The sequence below is a fragment of the Rhinichthys klamathensis genome, unplaced genomic scaffold (genome assembly GCF_029890125.1).
Source record: "Rhinichthys klamathensis goyatoka isolate OS25496 unplaced genomic scaffold, OSU_Roscu_1.1 h1tg000035l_1, whole genome shotgun sequence".
Classification (NCBI taxonomy): domain Eukaryota; kingdom Metazoa; phylum Chordata; class Actinopteri; order Cypriniformes; family Leuciscidae; genus Rhinichthys; species Rhinichthys klamathensis.
Window position 1 is genome coordinate 7,466,074 of NW_026606583.1, and position 14,248 is coordinate 7,480,321.

A 14,248-nucleotide genomic window follows, 5' to 3' on the forward strand; every position below is an offset into this window, starting at 1 on the left:
ATCAGATTTCTCTGCTGTTTCGAACATTCTTCCTCTTTAAACCCCCAAACCTCGTGAGCGAGCTCAGACTGGTGTTGAGGCTGACATCTGGAGCGTCCTCTGACCAGCAGGAGTCAGCGTAATCTCTCCAAGCTCAGTGACTCGAGAGCGGGGCCCGCCGCAGATCTCGCCCCCGGGGCCCCGGTGGTCTGGCGCTGCCAGTAAAGAGGAGGAGGAGGAGAAGAGGAGAAGGAGAAGAGGAGGGGGCAGAGGACGCTGCCACGTTTGCATGACGGCCCGGCACATGCAGTTCACACCGGCCCATGAAACCCTTTACTCAGCGTGGCTTAGCAGTTTCAGCATTACACTCACCGTATTATTCATCAAGCATCTGAGCCAGTTTATTTGTCTTAGCATCAGACATACAATGACTTCAATATGGCTCTTCTGTGATGTGTATGATTTTAATTTCTAGATTAAAATTCATTTAGATATTTTTATTATGTACTTTTTAATTTAGGCTCATAAAGTAAAATATAAATGTCAGGGTGATACAATTGTTCTGACATCATAATGCAGAAAAATTGCACATTAAAAGAATGAAATTCTTGAAAAGCAAACATTATTGAGTAGCATAATATTTTATTAATTCTTATAAAAAATTTAAATGATTAATATTTCTTAGCTTTGTTCAAATATTTATACTGAAACATATATGTAATGTTATATATAATAATATATCATATTTATTTATATCAAAGTCATGTGGACCACATGGAGACACAGGCAAAACAAATAATTTCTTGTAATATAGTATAAATGCAAGTATATATACACACACACACACACAAACATATGGAATTTATGATAAGCCAACTGAGACTTTGCAAATTAAGTAATTTATGATATTTGTAAAAATAATAATAATACTAATATATCACACACATATATATATATATAAATAATAATTGAAAAGTATGTTTAAAACCTGAAAATATTAATATGTTTACATTTTTTTTAACTTTCATTAAAAACTGCTTCAAACGTTTTAAAAATATATATATGAAACCAACGTGGAGAAACATGCAAAAAAATAAATTAAAGAGGAAATTGAATAATTAAGGCAAGGCAAGATTAGTTGAGAAAATGCCATGTGATGTTATTTTTTTATTATTATGATATTTAAAAGAAACATTTAATATAAACATTACTTATAACTATATTAAAACGATATATAAACCTTTATGAAAATATTAAGATGTATATATTTGATGGTTACACTACATGCCATTTTTACAGTTATTTAGTATAAATGTTTTTCAAAAACATAGATTTACTAATTATTTGGCACACTTATCTTAAACCAGTTTGTCCTTTTCTTTATCTCAGACACTTTTTGTGTTATCTACATTTAAAAAAAAGCATCATGAGTTTTACTAATGCCATTAAATAACACATTAAATAAATGAAATTAGTCTTTTTTGAATTATTAAAGAAGATACCTTTTGGGCCAAGACTTCCAGTGTTGCTTTTATTGAGCAATTATTTACAGGAAAACGTATCTAGCTTGTATCTAAATATTTCCACATATAGATCACAAAACAGCCAGACATTATGCAAATGTGTCTATGCCTTGGCTTCCTGCAGGGTTTATCATGTCAAGTCTTGATTACAGTGTGTGTTCAGTGCAGAAAGTCTGGTCAGACTACACTCATGTCGAAGGCCTATACTTGTCTTCTGCGCTCAGTCTGTCCTCACAAATTGCTTTGGCTAACCGAGAAACATCTGTGTGTGTGTGTGTGTGTGTGTGTGTGTGTGTGTGTTACCTTGGAGACAAGGGCATCCAAATAGTAGGAATAAGGAGCGCAGGAGAAGCCTCGGTGAGGGAAGTTCAGATGGGGTTGCAATGTGAGAACGGCTCCAAAAAGCCTGACAATCAGCACATTCCACTGGCCCGGGGTTTTTGAGCAGAAAATATCACCCAGTGTCGGTGGACGCGGTCAGGCTGTGCATAAACAAAGACAGGGGGGATTTACAGTTCGGGCTGTTGTGTGTGACCACAGATGCAGGAGAGGAGAGAGAGTGTGTCCCCTATTCTGGCGTGTGTGTGTTCACGACAACGATATGCGCAAAATGGAGACGTTTACCTTTTAGTTTTCCGCGTCAAAATGATCCCCATTCACACGGATCCGCGAAAACGACTAAAGTAAAAAGCTGTAACTTATTTGCTGCCAGGCCATTATGGCGATGAAACAGCTAGAATACACTTTAGATTGAACTCGTAATACGCATGTGCGTGACGTCATCGTCTTCAGCGATTCGCGTTTTTGTTGTTTACACAGTTTTTCAGGCACCCAAAAACGCCGTTGTCGTGTAAATGAGCGGCCAAAACGCAATTTTTTAAAACGTTTTTAGTTGAAACCGCCGGTGTTGAAGTTGTGTAAACAGCCAACAGGCCTCTGATTCGGCAAATGGAAAAAAATAACTGCTTCCTATTGTGTGTTTAGTGAAACATTTAAAGCTCATATTCTCTGTGGTCCTGTTTTCAATGGCTGTGCTATCCTTCAGTTTTCCTTTTCAAATAACGAGTATTTAATTGTTTCCAGTTTTGCATCAAGGGCAAAGCTTCAGTGTAACATACAGAGCTCATAAATCACTGGACTTATGACGCACCATTAGGATTTCAAGAAATGTGTGTGAATGGCTTGATGTTTGTTGCAATGCCAAAACCTCAAAGCCTTTATCAGACACGCTAAAGACATGCAGAAAGAACAAACTTTCACACATATTATCTTATTCAGCATATGAGAGGTGAAAAAGGATTGGCACAGCTGTTCCTGTAATGGGGCTTTTTATCAACATTGTCTATATGGTCACAAAATTGATTTAGTCCTTCAAATCAAAGTCATATCGTCCAGCCAATATAGAGTGTGTATATATATATATATATATATATATATATATATATATATATAATAGCAGTCCTCTGTTTTCCTCTCTCACAGTCAGTAAGTGCCTGTTTTCTGTATAGTCATTCCTTGTTCTCTCATTCTTCATCCTTAAATCCGGCTGTTCTCCCACCTGTGCCGTCTGAGACCCCGTCTGCCTACACCGCACATGTGATGTGCTCCACCTCATTCCTAGTGTTCCCATAATTCCACAGCTGAAAATACCTCCCATTGTTCACCCTCTTCCTATAGTGGGTTGACTTCCCTCAGTTCTTCATGTGTAGTAGCAGATTGATGTCTCCACCATCTGCCCTTATGATATATCTATTTCATTTAGTTTAAGTTCAAGTACTAAAATAACTAAAACAAAATAAACTAAAAGTAGCAAAAACTTCATTTAAAACTAGTGGCCATAAGTCATGTCTGGTCAAGGAAAATGGACATTTTCACCCTTTATTCAAATAGGCCTATTATTAAAACTTTTATAGTTTTAATAAAAACTTTTTGCGTAGTTGTGTAACACAATGAAACATGACAAATTGTGTGGACAATTTCTGGCTGTCATACAAAGAAATTATGAACACATGCAAAAGCAAGAGAGAACCAACCAAATATTAATAAGTTATTATGGTGTTGTCAGTGTAGGCTTTTTCCTGTCAGCTTTTTGTTTTTTTTTTCTATGCGTTATTGTTTTGCATTGTAAAATAAAACCTGTAATTGTAGTTGACCTTTTTTGCCAATTTTTTCCCCAGATAAATACCTTAACCACGTTAAGTCTTTTGTTCCTCATATTTAACATACGTATATAAAAATATATAAAATGAATGAAAATATATAAAACTACCAAAAAATAAAAAGCACACAACAAAATTACTTTACAATTTCAAAATGAAAATATAAAAATAATATCTAATTCAAAATATTAACAAAAACTATAATAGTAATAATGAAATAACATTGGTCAAATGGTTTATTTTTCCACACTTCTTTTGTTTTAAAAAGAAAAGTTACAGTACTGTTTATAATATTCACATTTTATTGTCACATTAAACTATGTTTAAAAAACATTCATTAAATTCATATTTTGGAAAGTATTAATGAGAATCAAGTATAAGTGAGATTTGCTGTTGGTTTGACCTGCTTTTTTTTTGTATAAATTGAATGTTTTAACATTTTATAAATTACAAAATGAATCGTATAAAATACAGTTAGGGCCAATTTCATCCCAGCATAAAACAGACAGATTTTTAACATGATAAAAGACAGACACCTTCAATATATCCAAAAAATGTGTTCAGGTTACTTCATATTACCAACTCCTGTTTCTCCCATTATATATGTTTCCATCAAGGAAAAACCTTATTTCATTAACATTAACCCTTAGCTCACTTTTCATTTCCCATGGGTTATTATCTAAAAGCCACAAGAACAAGATTTACAGACCTTGCTGGGAGACCCACAGTAGATCCTACAGGGGTCAGTGAGAGGTTTATATACTCTATTACTGTACACTTGCTAGTACCAGGATGAAGCCCCTTTTACATTCAGAAGCCTAAATTCTTCATGGCACAGATTCAACAAAGATGCTGGAATCAGAGATTTTGCTCCATATTGTCATGAAAGCATCACGTTTTTTTTTTTTTTTGGCACACTTTGGGCCTCTTATTACCAATTGAGCATCATTTAAACACCACAGCCGTCCTGAGTATTGTTGCTGATCATGTCCATCCCTTTATGATCACGGTCTTCTAGATGGATACTTCCAGCAGGATAACACACCCTGTCACAAAGCTCAGATCATCTCAAACTGATTTCTTCATCATGACGACCCCCACAGTCACCAGATTTTTTAATCTCTCCTCATTCTTTGTTCTGGTTCCCTCACAGTCCCTCCTGATAGGGCCATTATGGGAGGGTCTTTGTCTTTCTCAAGCCCTGTTCACACCGCCAGCGACTTTGTCGCTGTATGTCGACTGTGCGTTCACACTACACGCGAAGTCGCCAGTCGCTGGCGATGAGGTCGCTAGTGGGCGTTCCCACTACTGGTTGACTAGTATGACATCCAAAAGACAGCATCACTGCAGGCCTAGGGGCTGAGGAGAAGGATCACGTGCGCTCCACTCCTATTGGTTGTCGCTTGCGAAAATCGCTCTTCATTTGCATAAAGTAAAAAAATTCTCAACTTTGTCGCGTCGCCAGACACGCCCCATCTAGTCGCCAACGGTCGCTGTCGCGCGTGTCGCCGGAAGTCGCCCGCTCACCATTGAAATGAATGGTATCGCGTCGCTTGGTCGCGTGTAGTGTGAAGCCCCGTTTACACTACACGCGACTTTGTCGCTGCAAGTCGCCAGTCGCTGGCGATGAGGTCGCTAGTGGGCGTTCCCACTACTGGTTGACTAGTATGACATCCAAAAGACAGCGAATCAGCTTTCTTGCCGCTAAAAAACACAATTTCTGGAGGGAAAATACTAAATATAAATATACTCCATACATAAAAACGTCTGTAGTGAAGCATGAAGATGAACGAGACACAGAAGTCGATTTTTCTCGTTGTGGCCGTTTATCTACGGCATAAGCGCAAACGCCCGGTCTATCTGGGTTCACGAGACCATTCGAGTACCACCGGCTGGTGCAGGAACTGCGGCTGGATGAAGTCCGGTTCCAGCAGTACTTCAGGGGCTGAGGAGAAGGATCACGTGCGCTCCACTCCAATTGGTTGTCGCTCGCGAAAATCGCTCTTCATTTGCATAAAGTTAAAAATTTCTCAACTTTGTCGCGTCGCCAGACTAGTTGCCAACGGTCGCTGTCGCGCGTGTCGCTGGAAGTCGCCCGCTCACCATTGAAATGAATGGTATCGCGTCGCTTGGTTGCGTGTAGTGTGAACGGGGCTTGACGGTAGAGATCCACTTTTGCGACACGACTGTAGGTGTCGCGACCATAGACATAATAAATACATAGACGCCCTATTGGCCGCTTTGGAACGTTGCTGCGATACGTCAACGGGTCCGCCATTTTGCGGAGGGCAAGACTGCACTGTAATCAAATGTAAGTAAACGGGTGAGCTGCGTTTTTTCTGGATAAAAACAAACTGTTTTTACATTTATCAACCGATTTCAGTGGTTTGTATGTGGTGTACAAAAAGTTCCATCTCTAGTTATTTAAAATCTCGATAGTTAGACTTGTAAAATATTTTTTTTAAAATAAAGAATGGTCAAAGCTCAGGCTTGTCATGTATTTGGCTTTTTATTCTTGGATAAGAATGGTGAAGACCCCCATACTGAGATATAAGTTTTCTTATTGTGGAAAAAGTGTGATTTTCTGTGATTGACCAGATTTTAGCAATAACAAAGATAACTGATGGATCCTTTATGATAATACATATGTTATGGTACAACTATAGTGCAATGCAAATAGTAAATATTACAAAGTGAGAAGTAATAGTAAATAGTCAATAAAATAAACAAATCGTATACAGCAAATAAAATAGTAATGAATAGTATAATTATACAATATCATAAGTACAATAATACAATCATAAAAATATTGATAATAGCATGTTTATTAATAATACTATAGCAATAGAATAAGAAATATCAATTACAGAATATACACAATGAAAAAATAAGTTAAATAGTGACTTTAATATTTAACTCTTTTTTGTTAAATTTCAGTTTTATTGATCAGTAATAGCCATTATAACAGAAGTAGCTTCAGTCAAACATACAGCAGGATACAACGTTAAAATAGCCTAAATATAAAGTTATGAAACTTCACTTTGCCCTCAGCCAAAACAATTTACCAGGGAACCATTTATAGATTAATGAGACCAAAGATCGCCCGTTAGATATACACAAGACGAATTATATCTCATGTTTAACCACTAGACTACAGACATCCGAGTCAGCGGCAAAACTTCAGAAGCACTGGCCGAGGGACGGCTGTTCCAGGCGGGGTAGACGAGCGCTGAGCCCCGGTGAAAGCATCTTACAACTCCGAAAGCGTCAGATCAAATTTTTAAATAGTTGCTATCTTTATAAACAAACCACATATTTGAGCTTTAAACAACTACATTGTCGACTGAAAAACTATTAAAACTACATTTCGTGACACAATAACAGTAGTATTTTTAAATGTATCCTCTGAACGTTACTATTACTAATTAAATCATGACCAAATACGACCAAAAACAAACGCTCAGTCTTGCTTGTGAAAGGTAATTCCTCGAAAGCTGTTTTCAATTGTGTGGCGATGTGTACAGCCCCAAGCAGGGCACAAAACAGGCATTTTTCTCAATTCCAGGTATGAGAGGTATGGGAAAGTTGCCATCCCCAATATGGCGGCGCCGTTGACGTGCGCTGCAGCGGCCAATAGGGCGTCTATGTATTTATTATGTCTATGGTCGCTACGCCTCCCCACATTTGTACTTTGATGGGCGTTCCTCAAGTTTACCGCTATGGGTGTGGTTTTGAGCCAGCGGCCAGTCTAGAACAGAGGACCTGCGAGAGACTTCCCCCCATCCAGCCCCGTCTACATACATAGACAGTAAAAGAAATGGACACAGCGACCCCATAGACTTCAACGGAGAAAAGTGAAGTCAATTAGAAGCACTCACTTCCTGATTGCCAAGCGCACTGCGCATGCTCAAACTGAGCTTGAAGACGTAGATGTGACGTGAGCAACTTGTACGTCTTCTAGTAGCTGTGCCAAGAGGAATCTGAATCATTCCCTTCCAAATCTTGCAAAGCCGGAGATCGTGAGTATTAGCTGTCCATGAGCTAGCAGCAGGAGCAACTTTATGACACTCTATGGGCTTCTCCCTTGACTTTATGCCTCCACGTCCCCCCGATTGTGACTGAGCTTCTCCTCCTGTCTATACGGTAATTTCTCTACTGTGCGACAGAGAGTCGCGTGTTATGACGCAATCGTTAGCCTATTTTTACAAAAACGGCTTCTACGGGGCCATAACGGAAGATACAAGGTAATGGAGCCTTTTATACATTGTCGTGTTTCTTTAGAAATAAACAATGGACAAATGGAGTCTTTAAACGCCTCAGATGTAAAGTTATTCGCTGTCAAAGTGACGTAAAAATGAATGGGAGTCAATGGGATGCTAACAGCAGGTGAAGGCTTGTTAGCCAATGGCGGCCCCCGGGGAGACTTCAGTTTCCGGCTGGTGGATAACCCCCTTGTCTACATAGCGTGATTTTTTTTCCCAAACCACTTCAGCGGAAATCCCGCCCTGCAGCTGATTGTAAAGTTTTCATTGGTCATGTCAATCACTGTACAGATTGCCTACACCAAACACTGATCCCTAAACCTACCCGTCACTGTAACCTAAACCAATGAAATCGGTTGCAGGGCGGGATTTCCGCTGAAGTGGTTTGGGAGAAAAAAATCACGCGGATCGGATCATGTCGCTTTGTCGCTGGCGGTGTGAACGGGGCTTCAGGTGTGAAACACATCAATATTCGTGATGATTCACGCCTCCTAGCATAGAGCTTTCTTACACAAGACATGTCTTACAAATTTTAAATCAATATATTATTATGTGAATGAGTGGGCAGGATGATTTTCACACCGTTTTGAAACAAAAACTCTAGGCTACGTGATACGTGAATTTTCAAAAGTCTTGTGAACAAATAGTCAAGTATGGGTTTCATGGCCTTATTTCAGTGACTAAAATATTTATTTTTTTCATAAACCACCACGCATCTTCATACAACTTCATCAAAGTCACTGAACTGAGCAGTTAGCATTACAAAAGCAAACTATTTCCAAAGGCCACCAAAGCAGCTTTAGGTGCTTAATTCAATCCTAAAGAGGGTCTTGTGAGCCGTTACACGTCACTTTTTACACGTAGACCAACCAATAACCAGAGAAATGCAGTAAAAGCTTGAAAGTCGACCTTTATTAATACTGTGAAAAAAGTAAACTTTATGAGCCTTTCAATAGATGCATCAGTATTGTTGTTAATACACTTATCACATCATAACACAATATAATTGTGATTTATAATTCTGGTATCAACTTTTTTGTGTGGAATAGTACAGATCACAATGTTTCAAATGATTGCCATAAGCAAATAAAACAACACAAATCCAAACAAAAGCACAAACCTATAGCATCAGACTGCAGTTGTCGGCATCACTAGCTTCGGTTTGGACCGCATTATATCTAATATGAAGAACCGACGAGGGTGAGGTGAAAGTCTTAGCTTGTTCACAGCTGAACAATGTTTCACTTTTAAGGACAAAAAGGGGAAAACAAAATTCATGCACCAATCTTTCCATTAAACCAAAAGTATAAACAGTGCTACTGTATCATACTTGAATGACGTAAAAAAGAAAGGTAATTAAAAAACAATGAAACACACAGAAGGCACTGGCTGTTATCTGAGGCAAAGTGATTTTTTTCCGTTTTAATATTTTTTTGGTTTCATGCACAGTGTCCTGCTTGTAACAGAGGACACCTTGTCATATTCAAGTACCTTCCTTCAGGCATGGGGGTAATAAATTAAATGCTGTGAACTGCCCTGCAGTTGCAATATGTTTGACGATGAAATGCAAATGAAAACATGATGAATATCAACATACGTACAGTACAGCTGCGGAATACAGAAAACATGACAAGAACTGACCTGACTTTGCATTCGCTTAGAGCTCCAACCTTTACAATGAACAAACTCGAAACCTGCCAAGAACATGCCTGATCACACAGGAAAAAAAGAAAATGTATTTGTTTGCTTAGAGAAAAAGAAGCCTGTCTTTAGGACCATTTAGGATGCCGCCCTATTCTCATTACTGTAATGAAAACAAATAATAATAAAATAAATAAAAATACTCTATTCCATTTAGTATTTATACAAAATTGTAATATTTGTTGTGCTTGCTTTAATTTATTAGCCTGGTTCTACGGAAGTGCGTAGGAGGGCGGAGCCAGGCTATTAATTTATGCCGATATAAATAAAAAGCCTTTATTACATAGAAATTATAGTGCCTCGCACACCTGAATCATTAGGTGTCTCTAATATAAACTTAATATAAACGGAAACTTGCAACATTGCTAATAAAATGTACTAATGATGCAAGTTTAAGTTTTTTTTGCGGGATTCATACTTTTTTTTATTACGCAACATTACATAACCTTATTGTATATTGCACTACGATGCTGATAAGATCACCACTGGAAATAATGTCACTTAATATTTTTATTATTATTAATTTACAAAAAACTAATCTTGATGCATTATGGTAATGAGAATTGTGGGGTGATATGTGCTTAATTGTGATGAAAATAATGTTACAATGCAAAAAAAAAAAATCTTAATGGTAGAGCTGCACGATTCTGAACAGACAATTAAACAAAATAACATGTACTCTACTAGAGGTTCTGACTAATGTTAATTGCTGCAGTCTATTTAAAATGTTTAATAAAAAAAATGGGTTGAATGAATGATTCAATGACTCACTCATAAACTTGTTTCATTACTGGATGAATCAGCATTTTTGTTTTGTTTACAAATCTCTTGAATGAATGATTCAATGACAAATACATTTTTTAACAGTCATTTGTCGCCACCTACTGGTGTAACAATGTAATCATCGTAATCGCTGCTCTCTCAGCGGCAGCGCGGACACAGGTTTGAATCTTCCAGTGTGATTTTGTCAAAGGTTTAATATTTGTTACGTTGTGATTTAGGAATGAGATCGTGTGGGTGTTTGAATCGAGATCACAATCTTGTACATTAATCATGCAGCTCTGCCTAATGGTCCTTAAAATAGGTTTCATTTCCTTTACGCAAAAAATGAAAAAATTGGGTTGAAATGTGACCTGTGGCCAGTTGCATAAACTTAGCCACTATAAGACTGTCTTAAAAAACTAGTCTGACCAACTAGCAGTTTTTCAATGAGAAAATCAGTCTTATTCTTCAGATTCAAATTAGTCTTAAAGAAAAACAATGAGATGACTAACATGTAAGAAGACGTCTAACAAGTAGCATTTGATGCAACCGGCCACAGGACATGTTTTCATGAGATTAAACCCAGATAAAGATCTGGAATAGAGTTGAAAACATACTTGTTATCCAACTTTTGCACCTTCAAGAATCAGTCAAAATTCCAGCAACCGAGTGATTTGAGACAAATCCTGCACACCAGTTTTACCTAAACCAAAGATCTCGTGACACACTAATGCCGGGTTCAGACTACACAATGTGTTTTGTCTGTTACGATGCGTCTGATAAATGACTTTGCAGGCAGTGACGGGAAGCACACGTTCAATCATCGTTTACCGTCTTTAACGATGTGAGTGATGTCATCAAGGCGGCAGAACTAGTGATTTACTTCACAAGAGCGTAAACAAACAGGGACTGTGGAGGACCAAACTCATTTAAACATGTTAGTCTTTCTGTCAGGATGTTGCGGACTCAGCATCAGTTCTCATCCACTTTGACACTATTGGAGATGAAATGTTTAAAGGGATAGTTCACTTTGAAATTAATTTTTGGTATGTTTTAGCTTACCTCAAGGGCATCCAAGATGTAGGTGTCTTTGTTTCCGCAGAAGTTTCAATTTCTTGTCTGTCAGTCATATAATGCAGGTCTATGGTCACCACCTCAAAGAGCATGCACAGAGAAGTCCAAATTAAACATGATTTAATGACTCGTAAATGTAAGTACACATTGATGGCCTAAGACACGAAACGAGCAGTTTGTGTGAGAAAACCAACAGTATTTATATCGTTTTTGGCCCTGTCCCAAATGGCACCCTAAGCACTCGCGGTCTTCCACTGAGTCCGCACTTTCTTGACGTAACGCCGCTTTGACTGTCGGGAAGAAGTCTGCTGCGGTAACACTTCCGAAATCTCTGTGTAAACAATGAGTGACGTACACGCGCGAGAGATCACTTCCGGCGCTTTCCGGAAAAGACCGAAGCGCCGGCGCCCTCAGATCACTTGGACGTGGCTGTGTTTACAAGAGGTAAAAACGATATAAATACTGTTGGTTTTCTCACACAAACCGCTCGTTTCGTGTCTTAGGCCATCAATGTGTACTTACATTTACGAGTCATTAAATCATGTTTAATTTGGACTTCTCTGGTCATGCTCTTTGAGGTGGTGACCATAGACCTGCATTATATGACTGACAGACAAGAACGGTTTGACCTAAAAATATAAAAATTGAAACTAATGCGGAAACAAAGACACCTACATCTTGGATGCCCTTGAGGTAAGCTAAAACATAATCAAAAATTAATTTCAAAGTGAACTATCCCTTTAATTCTCGCGGACCGGGACCCATTTTTGTATACCAATCACCCGTTCATCAAATGGATTGTGCCATTGATATTGTGTAGTCTGAACCAGGAATAAGACATTAATTGCGATACTACAGTAAAAGAAATGCCTTTACACATTCATCACTTGCATTCATCCTACATTTTGACAGGCTATGATATTTCCCTTTGGCCACACGGACTCAGACCTTCGTACAGGGTCAGAGACTCACCTGAGAGAACCTGCAACTCAACAACTGTAAAATCCGTGACTCGACATTAAAAAAATAAAATAACTAATTAAATGGAGAGGCACAGGATGCTGTACAATATAACATAGCATCTAATACTGGTTATTTTGGACATTTTTGGCATGACATGGAAAGCTCATAGGATTCATATGTGCTTTAAACCACTTTGGTTTAACGGGAATAATTACGATGATTCGTCCAGCCTCAATAAAAAAAGGAGCACTTCGGTCACTCTAAAGCTAAAAACGGTTCCTCTTAATCTGCGTATGGAAAACTCACTCAGTAGTTGAATTTTTTGTCACGACTTTTTGCTTTTTTTTTTTTTTTGCTGTCCAGCAACAAACTACACACCACATCCTAATCGAACCTGACCGATAAATACCACGTGCGTTTTTGGGCGAGAGGAGCATTTTGTTTGGCTGTAGGGATGAATTGCACTGGAGGCTGGATCTTTCTCTCATGGTCTGCCGTCGAGGCTGGGTGGGGCCCGTGACGGAGGGGGACAGGGGGGTCCGGGCGGGACTCGGGCGGGTGGGGGACCCGGTGGAGCCGGTGGAGATTGGGTTAGGGGTGGTCCTCTCGGAGGAGGGCTGTTGGGAGGAGAGGACACTGGACTGGGAACCGGCTGATAGTCTGGTGGAGGTGGAGGTGGGCTTTGAGCTCGTGGAGGAGCTTTAGCTGCCGCCGCCGCCTCCTCCTTCACTCGTGTAAAGTTGATACACCGACCCTGAGGAGAGAACAACAAGAGAAACAACGTGAGGTAATCTGCTCTGTTGAAGGTGGCCACTTTCTAATACGCAAGCATTGCTTCGTCCTATTTTCCAGAATGACACCCAGAGTCGTTCTTGCTTTGGCTCTCTGCTCACTCAAGATCTCGCAGGCTGGCTGAAGCGCTGTGAAAACCACAGATGAAATCACCCACAGTTGTAAATTATGCATCATGGAAAGTCCTCTATGACCCCAAAGCCTCTCTCTCTAAAAAAAAACAACAATCTAAAATGAAAACATGCTTTTTTTAAAAACAGAAAAGTCATCTAAATATATATTTAATATGCTTTACATAGATTATATAATTCAATTCAACATGAAATCAGGATTATTATCATTTACAAAAAAAACTTAAAATATTAAAAATATTTCTATTAATTGAAACTAAGCTGAAATAAATCAAATATAAATATTAGTTGAAAATCTAAAATCATTAACAGGAAATAAAAACTAATATGAACTAAAACAGAAAAATAATTCAACTTAAATAGCTATATATATATATATATATATATATATAAATGAAAAAAGCACATGACAAAATTGCTAAAAATGAAACTAAAATTAACATTTGAAAACTAAAAGTATAAAAATAATATATAAAAAACTACTTAATATTTGCATATTTACGTTCTTAAATATTTTAAATCTTACTGTGCTCAAATCAACAGTTCACCACCTTATGTACATTTTAAAATTCTTGACATTATTTATAACGTATTATATTTTAAATAATAATAAAAAATAACATGAAATCAGAATAGAGAACTTTAATTTATCTGTTTAGTGCCTTTTTCTTTCATAATTTATAGTATTATATTTAATACCTACCTACCTATATTTAATATTATTTTCATATATTATATGATAAATAGGATAACTGAAACCAAAGATGAAATCAAAACTTTATTAATAAATATTCCTGGTCCTATTGGGCATTATTCACAACTAATTTACTTTCATAATGTGATGGATAGTATTATATTTATTATATAACGTATGAAAAGAATATTATATGTATATTTAGGTG

The 14,248-nt window shown here is 37.8% G+C and overlaps 1 protein-coding gene across 1 annotated transcript in view; it reads right to left on the reverse strand.

The window, feature by feature from the left end:
* Positions 1-12,755: 12,755 nt before the first annotated feature.
* Positions 12,756-14,248, reverse strand: part of antxr1c (ANTXR cell adhesion molecule 1c) — a 40,040-nt gene continuing 38,547 nt past the window's right edge. The window contains exon 18 of the mRNA XM_056246085.1: positions 12,756-13,177. Coding sequence (XP_056102060.1) covers positions 12,908-13,177 — 270 coding nt within the window. The 3' untranslated portion in view covers positions 12,756-12,907. The remainder of the gene's footprint in view (positions 13,178-14,248) is intronic.